At 49.0% G+C, this 12,270-nt stretch overlaps 1 protein-coding gene across 1 annotated transcript; it reads right to left on the bottom strand.

Moving 5' to 3' along the window:
* Positions 1-6,510: 6,510 nt before the first annotated feature.
* Positions 6,511-10,189, bottom strand: LOC123161388 (uncharacterized). Its single transcript, XM_044579231.1, has 3 exons — positions 10,112-10,189; positions 8,262-9,411; positions 6,511-8,065 (listed from the first exon to the last, which is right to left on the bottom strand). The coding sequence occupies exons 1-3, from the start codon at positions 10,187-10,189 to the stop codon at positions 8,013-8,015; spliced, it is 1,281 nt and encodes a 426-aa protein (XP_044435166.1). The 3' UTR covers positions 6,511-8,012.
* Positions 10,190-12,270: the final 2,081 nt, after the last annotated feature.

Here is a 12,270-nt window from a genome sequence, read left to right on the forward strand (position 1 = left end):
AGATGCTTGCACCAGCCCATAGATTGAGCGCTGGAGCTTGCATACTTTGTTAGCATTCTTAGGATCGACAAAACCTTCCGGTTGCATCATATACAATTCTTCCTTAAGGAAGCCGTTAAGGAATGCCGTTTTGACGTCCATCTGCCATATCTCATAATCATAGTATGCGGCAATTGCTAACATGATTCGGACGGACTTCAGCTTCGCTACGGGTGAGAAAGTCTCATCGTAGTCAACCCCTTGAACTTGTCGATAACCCTTAGCGACAAGTCGAGCCTTATAGATGGTCACATTACCATCCGCGTCTGTCTTCTTCTTAAAGATCCATTTATTTTCTATGGCTCGCCGATCATCGGGCAAGTCAGTCAAAGTCCATACTTCGTTTTCATACATGGATCCTATCTCGGATTTCATGGCTTCTAGCCATTTGTCGGAATCCAGGCCCGCCATCGCTTCTTCATAGTTCGAAGGTTCACCTTTGTCTAACAACATGATTTCCAGGACAGGGTTGCCGTACCACTCTGGTGTGGAACGTGTCCTTGTGGACCTACGAAGTTCAGCAGTAACTTGATCCGTAGCTTCATGATCATCATCATTAACTTCCTCCCCAGTCGGTGTAGGCACCACAGGAACATCTTCCCGCGTTGCGCTACTTTCCGGTTCGGAATGGGTGACTATCACCTCATCAAGTTCCGCTTTCCTCCCACTCAATTCTTTCGAGAGAAACTCTTTCTCCAGAAAGGACCCGTTCTTGGCAACGAAGATCTTGCCTTCGGATCTGAGGTAGAAGGTATACCCAATAGTTTCCTTAGGGTATCCTATGAAGACGCATTTTTCTGACTTGGGTTCGAGCTTTTTAGGTTGAAGTTTCTTGACATAAGCATCGCACCCCCAAACTTTTAGAAACGACAGCTTAGGTTTCTTCCCAAACCATAATTCATACGGTGTCGTCTCAACAGATTTCGACGGAGCCCTATTTAAAGTGAATGCGGTAGTCTCTAAAGCATAGCCCCAAAATGAGAGCGGTAAATCGGTAAGAGACATCATAGATCGCACCATATCCAATAGAGTGCGATTACGACGTTCGGACACACCGTTTCGCTGAGGTGTTCCAGGCGGCGTGAGTTGTGAAACGATTCCACATTTCCTTAAGTGCGCACCAAATTCGTGACTTAAATATTCTCCACCACAATCTGATCGTAAGAATTTTATTTTCCTATCACGTTGATTCTCAACCTCACTCTGAAATTCCTTGAACTTTTCAAAGGTTTCAGACTTGTGTTTCATTAGGTAGACATACCCATATCTACTTAAGTCATCAGTGAGAGTGAGAACATAACGATATCCTCCGCGAGCCTCAACATTCATTAGACCGCACACATCGGTATGTATGATTTCCAATAAGTTGGTTGCTCGCTCCATTGTTCCGGAGAACGGAGTCTTAGTCGTCTTACCCATGAGGCATGGTTCGCACGTGTCAAATGATTCGTAATCAAGAGACTCCAAAAGTCCATCTACATGGAGCTTCTTCATGCGCTTGACACCAATGTGACCAAGGCGGCAGTGCCACAAGTATGTGGGACTATCGTTATCAACTTTACATCTTTTGGTATTCACGCTATGAATATGTGTAACATCATGTTCGAGATTCATCAAGAATAAACCATTGACCAGCGGGGCATGACCATAAAACATATCTCTCAAATAAATAGAACAACCATTATTCTCGGATTTAAATGAGTAGCCATCTCGATTTAAACGAGATCCAGATACAATGTTCATGCTCAAAGTTGGCACTAAATAACAATTATTGAGGTTTAAAACTAATCCCGTAGGTAGATGCAGAGGTAGCGTGCCGATGGCGATCACATCGACCTTGGAACCATTCCCGACGCGCATCGTCACCTCGTCCTTTGCCAGTCTCCGCTTATTCCGCAGTTCCTGTTTTGAGGTACAAATATGAGCAACCGCACCGGTATCAAATACCCAGGAGCTACTACGAGTACTGGTAAGGTACACATCAATTACATGTATATCACATATACCTTTGGTGTTGCCGGCCTTCTTGTCCGCTAAGTATTTGGGGCAGTTCCGCTTCCAGTGACCACTTCCCTTGCAATAAAAGCACTCAGTCTCAGGCTTGGGTCCATTCCTTGGCTTCTTCCCGGCAACTGGCTTACCGGGCGCGGCAACTCCCTTGCCGTCCTTCTTGAAGTTCTTCTTACCCTTGCCTTTCTTGAACTTAGTGGTTTTATTCACCATCAACACTTGATGTTCCTTTCTGATCTCCACCTCCGCTAATTTCAGCATCGAATATACCTCAGGAATGGTCTTTTCCATCCCCTGCATATTGAAGTTCATCACAAAGCTCTTGTAGCTTGGTGGAAGCGACTGAAGGATTCTGTCAATGACCGCGTCATCCGGGAGATTAACTCCCAGCTGAGATAAGCGGTTGTGCAACCCAGACATTCTGAGTATGTGCTCACTTACAGAACTATTCTCCTCCATTTTACAGCTGAAGAACTTGTCGGAGACTTCATATCTCTCGACCCGGGCATGAGCTTGGAAAACCATTTTCAGCTCTTCGAACATCTCATATGCTCCATGCTTCTCAAAACACTTTTGGAGCCCCGGTTCTAAGCTGTAAAGCATGCCGCACTGAACGAGGGAGTAATCATTAGCACGTGATTGCCAAGCGTTCATAACGTCTTGGTTCTCTGGGATTGGTGCTTCACCTAGCGGTGCTTCTAGGACATAATCTTTCTTGGCTGCTATGAGGATGATCCTCAGGTTCCGGACCCAGTCCGTATAGTTGCTGCCATCATCTTTCAGCTTGGTTTACTCTAGGAACGCGTTGAAGTTGAGGACAACGTGGGCCATTTGATCTACAAGACATATTGTAAAGATTTTAGACTAAGTTCATGATAATTAAGTTCATATAATCAAATTATTCAATGAACTCCCACTCAGATAGACATCCCTCTAGTCATCTAAGTGAAACATGATCCGAGTTAACTAGGCCGTGTCCGATCATCACATGAGACGGACTAGTCAAGATCGGTGAACATCTCCATGTTGATCGTATCTTCTATACAACTCATGCTCGACCTTTCGGTCCTCCGTGTTCCGAGGCCATGTCTGTACATGCTAGGCTCGTCAAGTCAACCTAAGTGTATTGCGTGTGTTCCGAGGCCATGTCTGTACATGCTAGGCTCGTCAACACCCGTTGTATGCGAACGTTAGAATCTATCACACCCGATCATCACATGGTGCTTCGAAACAACGAACCTTCGCAACGGTGCACAGTTAGGGTGAACACTTTCTTGAAATTATCATAAGGGATCATCTTACTTACTACCGTCGTTCTAAGCAAATAAGATGCAAAACATGATAAACATCACATGCAATCAAATAGTGACATGATATGGCCAATATCATTTTGCTCCTTTGATCTCCATCTTCGGGGCACCATGATCATCTTCGTCACCGGCGTGACACCATGATCTCCATCATCGTGTCTTCATGAAGTTGTCACGCCAACGATTACTTCTACTTCTATGGCTAACGCGTTTAGCAATAAAGTAAAGTAATTTACATGGCGTTATTCAATGACACCCAGGTCATACAAAATAATAAAGACAACTCCTATGGCTCCTGCCGGTTGTCATACTCATCGACATGCAAGTCGTGATTCCTATTACAAGAATATGATCAATCTCATACATCACATATAACATTCATCACATCTTCTGGCCATATCACATCACATAGCACATGCTGCAAAAACAAGTTAGACGTCCTCTAATTGTTGTTGCAAGTTTTTTACGTGGCTTGTAGGTTTCTAGCAAGAACGTTTCTTACCTACGTATGACCACAACGTGATATGCCAATTTCTATTTACCCTTCATAAGGACCCTTTTCATCGAATCCGTTCCGACTAAAGTGGGAGAGACAGACACCCGCTAGCCACCTTATGCAACTAGTGCATGTCAGTCGGTGGAACCTGTCTCACGTAAGCGTACGTGTAAGGTCGGTCCGGGCCGCTTCATCCCACAATGCCGCCGAAACAAGATAAGACTAGTAGCGGCAAGAAGAATTGGCAACATCTACGCCCACAACTGCTTTGTGTTCTACTCGTGCATAGTAACTACGCATAAACCTGCCTCTGATACCACTGTTGGGGATCGTAGCATAATTTTAAAATTTTCCTACGCTCACCAAGATCCATCTATGGAGTATACTAGCAACGAGGGGAAAGGAGTGCATCTACATACCCTTGTAGATCGCGAGCGGAAGCGTTCCAATGAACGGGGTTGATGGAGTCGTACTCGTCGTGATCCAAATCACCGATGACCGAGTGCCGAACGGACGGCACCTCCGCGTTCAACACACGTACGGTGCAGCGACGTTCTCCTCCTTCTTGATCCAGCAAGGGGGAAGGAGAGGTTGATGGAGATCCAGCAGCACGACGGCGTGGTGGTGGATGTAGCGGGGTCTCGGCAGGGCTTCGCCGAGCTTCTGCGAGAGGGAGAGGTGTTGCAGGGAAGGAGGGAGGCGCCCAAGGCTGTTGTACTACTGCCCTCCCCCCCCCCTTTATATAGGCCCCCTGGAAGGGGGGGCGCCGGCCAAGACCCATCTGGAGGGGGGGCGGCGGCCAGGGGGGAGACTTGCCCCCCAAGGCAAGTGGGGCGCCCCCCCCACCCTAGGGTTTCCAACCCTAGGCGCAGGGGGGAGGCCCATGGGGGGCGCCCCAGCCCACTAAGGGCTGGTTCCCTTCCCACTTCAGCCCATGGGGCCCTCCGGGATAGGTGGCCCCACCCGGTGGACCCCCGGGACCCTTCCGGTGGTCCCGGTACAATACCGGTGACCCCCGAAACTTTCCCGGTGGCCGAAACTTGACTTCCTATATATAATTCTTCACCTCCGGACCATTCCGGAACTCCTCGTGATGTCCGGGATCTCATCCGGGACTCCAAACAACTTTCGGGTTTCCGCATACTCATATCTCTACAACCCTAGCGTCACCGAACCTTAAGTGTGTAGACCCTACGGGTTCGGGAGACATGCAGACATGACCGAGACGCCTCTCCGGTCAATAACCAACAGCGGGATCTGGATACCCATGTTGGCTCCCACATGTTCCACGATGATCTCATCGGATGAACCACGATGTCGAGGATTCAATCAATCCCGTATACATTTCCCTTTATCAATCGGTATGTTACTTGCCCGAGATTCGATCGTCGGTATCCCAATACCTTGTTCAATCTCGTTACCGGCAAGTCTCTTTACTCATACCGTAATGCATGATCCCGTGACTAACTCCTTAGTCACATTGAGCTCATTATGATGATGCATTACCGAGTGGGCCCAGAGATACATCTCCGTCATACGGAGTGACAAATCCCAGTCTCGATCCGTGCCAACCCAACAGACACTTTCGGAGATACCCGTAGTGTACCTTTATAGTCACCCAGTTACGTTGTGACGTTTGGCACACCCAAAGTACTCCTACGGTATCCGGGAGTTGCACGATCTCATGGTCTAAGGAGAAGATACTTGACATTGGAAAAGCTCTAGCAAACGAACTACACGATCTTTGAGCTATGCTTAGGATTGGGTCTTGTCCATCACATCATTCTCCTAATGATGTGATCCCGTTATCAATGACATCCAATGTCCATAGTCAGGAAACCATGACTATCTGTTGATCAACGAGCTAGTCAATTAGAGGCTTACTAGGGACATGTTGTGGTCTATGTATTCACACATGTATTACGATTTCCGGATAACACAATTATAGCATGAACAATAGACAATTATCATGAACAAAGAAATATAATAATAACCATTTATTATTGCCTCTAGGGTATATTTCCAACACAACCGTGGCTGACGGTCCCGACGATGCGGCCGTTTCCTCCGTTGGCGCCGGCCACGGCTGCGACACCGACGAGCTGTGCGATTGCAACTTCGGCGACATCAGCCGTCGATTTGAGACAGGATTGCAGCAGACCCATGGTGGCTGCAACGGCTGGTTGCAGCACTCCCCCCGGCGAGATTCTCCGGTTGTAGCGCCGGTGAGCGCTGCCGCGAGCGGCGCATCCAGGGCCTTGTAGCGCCGGCGAGATTCAATAGACAGTTTGTGAGTGGTTTGCAGTCAACGCGTGGTGTACGGGGAGAGAAGAGACGTGTGGTGAGTGCTTCTCGGTTGAGAATTGGGATAAGCACGAAGGGTGGAAGCTGTGATGCGCGAGGCCCACCTGGACACGTGTCAAACGTTAGACGCGGCTTACGCTTGGGATAGATCATCCGGCTGATTTTAACACTTTCCCATTTCATAACTGTTCCTCTTGTGGTAATTAGCAGAATTACAAGCACGTGACTTGACTTTCTTATTTATTTATTTTTCTTTGAGCGAATGCGCATCATAGAAATGTTTATTAACTTCACAGTTAATAAAATGTTTATTACAAGCCAGAGTCACCAACTACACAAAAAGGACCGGAAAATGTTTATTAACTTCACAGTTGACAAACTTGGTGTTTCCTCTGTGAGTGATTCTTTGAAGTGCAGTAATTTCAGTGCGAAAAAAGAACATGAAAGACAAACTGGTGTTTTAACAAGGAAATCAGGCTCAAAGTTACAGCCACGCTCTCTTCAAGTAGCATCAGCCGTTTTGAAGATCACGAGATACCAGAGTATCATCAAGTACAACAATTAAGATTTCAATTTTAAACTTCAAAAGGCTACTAACAGAAATACAAAACATTCAAGTGGAGCAAGCAGCTGAGATATCATCCTCACAAACTTATTTCATTCTTTTCTTTAGAAAAAAAGCATCACACAAAATTCAAACAAGCAGGATAGTACTCCAAGTTACATAACAGTTCTGCAACTTATGACTGAATCTTTGCCATCCCTCACGCGCGCTTGCTCTTTGTGACTCAACAGGATATTCACACACCTTCATAACCCGGCCACGAGACCTCAGATGCCAGCAGACCAATCGTGGATTTCGCCTTCTTGCCTGCCAATAAGTTGAGGATTCAACAGCAACCCTGCCTACCAAAATTATATAGACATATAGTTCTTGCTTCTATCACATCAGACATGGCAATATTGTGGCTACCACGAGTCAACATCTAGGCATCAAAATTTTGCTTATCTAGCACACCGGAAATTCAGTTTTTTTCTCTCTTAAATTTTCTAATAAAAGTTTACAATCATGCGCTAGAAAAATGAATTATATGCTCTACTTTTTTCGAAATGTGTTGACATCTTAAAAACAGCTGGGAGAGGAGGCATTTCAGCCTTGATATGAGTTATTAATCATCTCATTGCATTAACCAAGATAATTGCTGGCCAAACAGCTGGTACAGTACTTCATGCTCTAATAGTACCTTGCAGAAAACAATTTCATTAGTCACCATCGCACAAGAGATAGCACAACAAGATCAGCATATATCACCTTCATAATTAGGAACCTAGCTTATGCCTGCCTGAATATTTGGAATCGGGCCTATCCAGCAATATTAGGTAAAATAGCATTTCAATGAACGGGAAAATCAGGAAAGACAAACTTAGCGCTTCATCATCTGCTGTTAGATTTAGAATAATTCATTCGTAATTTCATATACTACATGTAGTGGGATCAAACCGCGAACCTGTCCAGAGTCTGCATCCCATTTTTCACTGATAGTAGATAATAATTTTTCTAGGAAAAAGTCTACTTTTGTCATTCTGTTGCCTCGGTTTAATATAAACCTCCAAATTTGAGAACTTTCTAAAATTAGCACCCTCGACCTCCAAACTTTAGAACGTTCATTAGTGACTGAAGTAAGAGCAAGTAAAAGCTCATCCAAGGGCCAAGGCTCCAAAAGCCAACAACAAACAAACATAAGACATGACAACTATTACAAAAAATGCGACTAAGGGGGGAAAACCCGTCCCTCAGCTTTGCATTTGAAGTAGTTGGTGGCTTGAGTAGTAGTATGATGATGCACTAGCCATTACGTTTCTGCTACACCAGCGCCCTCACCATTGTTCAGTTGCGTCGACGGGCCTGGTAATCATATAATTATGGGTTAGAAAGTATGTGAACCTTTGTATCTATCATATGCTATAATAAATTAGTCAAAATAGGTCAATAACAAAGTCGTTAGTGAACACTTCAAAGCACAGTAAAGGCATCCCAGAAACCATGTATGAAAGAAAATACTGATTAAGGCCACTCCTTTAATGTTAAGATAAGCATTTACCTGCAGTATAGACACTGTCGAATGGATGATATGAATACGAATACTCCCTCTGAAATTCTACATCAAGTTGCTTGCATTGCATTGACTCAAGTTGAACCGTAAAGACACAGGTGTACCTCCCGCTGTCCACCGATATAAGAATCGCATTAGCATCCTCGGCATACCCCAAAACACACGAGTTCCATCCCTGCATCGATGACGGCAGATCAAGGATGAGGTCCATGTTAACGCTCTTGTGCAGCACCCATTTCGCAACACCGTGGGAATCGACCTTGCGGTTCCACATTTCGATGGTAGGGTAAAACAATACGGCAAGGCCAACAGCGCCATCCTCTCCCCGGATGATCCAGCTGCTGCCATTACCGATAACCAGACAGGAAGGACTCTTGATCACGGCAAGGCTCTGTGTATCCAGATTTAACTCTAGTATGCGATCCCCTGGCTCAGGCAGCCACCAGTAAAGGCAATTGCCCACAAAGGTGCCGGCTTTACTGGTAAAACTACATCGTTCAGTACTGGTAAAACTACATCGTTGAGTAGTGGAGATGATGTCTCCCCAGGAGCCGGGCGCCGAGGAGTAGATCCGGGCGTCAACTCGGCCACCGCCATTGGAGCAGCTTACAAAGACCAGCTTGAGTGGGCTCTTTTCGTCGCAGAGCACAGCCCCGTTGGCGTTGTGTGCGCCGTCGACAAAATCAGGCGGGAAGGCCACGCGGAGGCGGTCGCCGGAGACAGGGTCAAAGACGAGGAGCTCGCGCCGCGTCCAGTTGACGACGAGGATGCGGCCGGCGCGGCACCCCAGCACGCGCCAGGAGTCCCCGGAGCGGCAGGCCTGGAGGGAGAGGCGCTGGGCGGGGATGCGGTCGGGGGGGTCGAGGGCGGGGATGAACAGGAGCGTCGAAGACTGCTTCTCGAAGACGCCGAGGATGGGGGGTTTCCGGCAGTGGTGCTCGCGGAAGCGGCGGCGGAAGTCGGGGGAGGCGGCGAGGCGGCCCCAGAGCTTGCAGACGGCGGTGGCGCGCGTGAGCGAGAGGGCAGCGGGGGGAGGCGGAGGAGGATCTCGCCGACGAGGTCCTCGTAGTCCAGCGGCGCTGCCGCCTCCGGCGAAACACGGCGGCCGCGCCTGGCCATCTCGTCGCCGCCGGCGTTGCTAGTGTGGGAGGGAATGGGGAATTGGGGATTCGAGGGTTTTCAAACGCAGCTCGGGGAGAAGAAGCAACGCGATTTTTTTGATTTTTTTGAAGACCCGTTTGGGTTGTGGGGTATACTGGAAAAAAATAGATTTTTCTTAAATCTATACTTTTTTTTACTAACTAGCAAAAGAATTCATGCGTTGCAACGGAAGGAAAAATAACAGATGCCTCTAACCAATAACCGTGACTCAACACCCCAAGAGGTCCATGTTATTTATTCGAACACGGCATCCGATCTGTGTTGCCGCTTATTTCCTCCCACCCGCACAGACGGTGGCATCAGTGCTCACACAATCACAACATGTTTGAATGTGGTCAATCATAAGGCGTCTCTCTCTCCGCATTAGATGAGAAATCTGCTTTCCTTTTTTCCATGCAAGGTTTTGCCAGCGCGTCCATGTTTTGTCACAGATGATCTCTTTCGTATCCTATCTAATTTTACTAAGGTGTTTATTTTTAATCCGGATCTACAACGATACAAAAGAGAGGCGGTTCGTGCATTATTGATTAAGGCATCATCTTAAATAACATGTTTTAAATGGTTAACAAGTAAAATAACATCATATTAAAAGGTCTACTGACTCCCGACCCCGGCGTCGCCCTCAGGCGACTCGAGGGAACCCTAGCCGTCGGTCAGCCGACGTCGCCCTCTCCTACCTCCCCCTCGCCGCCGCCAGAAGATGCGGCCAGGCTAAGCCTGCGCCACGGACGGCGGCGGCGAGGCATTCGCTGCATAGCGGCTTGGTTTCCTCGGTGGTGGGAGGCTCTCGTTCCCCCGGCTCGGCGGCCCAGCCGCAGCGGCGGCTCCCTGCGCGGATCTCGCGCTTCCGGATCTGGCTGGCACGGGTGAGGAGGGGTGGCGGCCCTCCTCCCTCTGCTCGTGGACGTCTCGGCGGCTATAGCGTTCTGGTGGTTGGCTTCTCCATGGATGCCTTGTGCTGCGGCGGCGGCCCATAGTGTGCAGCGACGGCGACCCGCTGTGTGTAGTGACGACGGCTACCGGCGCGGATCCGGATTCGGCCGATGCGGATGCAGAGGGGTGGTGGCCCTGCTGCCCCGGCTCGCCTGCTGGTTGCGGTCCTTTGGCTGCCTGAGGTGGGGGAATGCGCATCTGGAAGGCGGCCAGGTCTGGCTTGCCGGTGCTGCTTCGGCTGCCGGTGAGGAGTGGTTTTGTGGTGGCTCTCTGAGGGTGCTGGCACGGTATCTTCGTGGAGGTGGGCTGGTGGTGACGGGTGCTCTGGGCGAAAGCTTGCCGGGTTCTTGCTGCCCGGCAGCGTCGGTGTGTGTGGGCGTCGTTTCACCTTCTTCGAGGCGCCGTCGTGGAGCCTCGTGGCCGCCACCCTCTGATCTTGCTCTTCGGGTGAAAGCCTAAGGCCCGGCTGGGTCGGGCGACGGCGTCGTCATCGTCGCTTTCCCCTTGGGGGCGCCGCCTTGAAGAGCATTGGGTCCCGTTTGCGCGCTCCATGGGCTGGACGCACATGACATTGCGATCGGCCGGTGTCCGGCCGGTGATGTGGATGTTTGCCTGGCTTCTTGTGTGGCAACGCTGGCGGCTTTGAGCGGAGTTGACTTTCTGATGGGTCTTGGTAGTGTTGGGTAACGTAGTAATTTCAAAAATTTCCTACGCACACGCAAGATCATGGTGATGCATAGCAACGAGAGGGGAGAGTGTTGTCCACGTACCCTCGTAGACCGAAAGCGGAAGCGTTAACACAACGCGGTTGATGTAGTCGTACGTCTTCACGATCCGACCGATCAAGTACCGAACGCACGGCACCTCCGAGTTCAGCACACGTTCAGCTCGATGACGTCCCTCGAACTCCGATCCAGCCGAGTGTTGAGGGAGAGTTTCGTCAGCACGACGGCGTGGTGACGATGATGATGTTCTACCGATGCAGGGCTTCGCCTAAGCACCGCTACGATATTATCAAGGTGTAATATGGTGGAGGGGGGCACCGCACACGGCTAAGAGATCAATAGATCAATTGTTGTGTCTTTGGGGTGCCCCCTGCTCCCGTATATAAAGGAGCAAGGGGGGAGGCGGCCGGCCTAGGAGGAGGGCGCGCCAAGGGGGGAGTCCTACTCCCACCGGGAGTAAGACTCCTCCTTTCCTTGTTGGAGTAGGAAAAGGGAAGGGAGAAGGAGAAGGAAGGAAGGGGGCGCCCCCCTCCCTAGTCCAATTCGGACTAGTCCATGGGGAGGGGTGCGGCCACCCTTTGGGGCCTTTCTCTCCTTTCCCGTATGGCCCATTAAGGCCCAATACCCCGTAACTCTCCGGTACTCCGAAAAATACCCGAATCACTCGGAACCTTTCCGATGTTCGAATATAGTCGTCCAATATATCGATCTTTACGTCTCGGCCATTTCGAGACTCCTCGTCATGTCCCCGATCTCATCCGGGACTCCGAACTCCTTCGGTACATCAAAACTCATAAACTCATAATAAAGCTGTCATCGTAACGTTAAGCATGCGGACCCTACGGGTTCGAGAACTATGTAGACATGACCGAGACACGTCTCTGGTCAATAACCAATAGCGGGACCTGGATACCCATATTGGCTCCCACATATTCTACAAAGATCTTTATCGGTCAAACCGCATAACAACATACGTTGTTCCCTTTGTCATCGGTATGTTACTTGCCCGAGATTCGATCGTCGGTATCTTAATACCTAGTTCAATCTCGTTACCGGCAAGTCTCTTTACTCGTTCCGTAATACATCATCTCGCAACAAACTCATTAGTTGCAATGCTTGCAAGGCTTAAGTGATGTGCATTACCGAGAGGGCCTAGAGATACCTCTCCGACAATCGGA

Source organism: Triticum aestivum, chromosome 1D, assembly GCF_018294505.1.
Source record: "Triticum aestivum cultivar Chinese Spring chromosome 1D, IWGSC CS RefSeq v2.1, whole genome shotgun sequence".
Lineage (NCBI taxonomy): Eukaryota > Viridiplantae > Streptophyta > Magnoliopsida > Poales > Poaceae > Triticum > Triticum aestivum.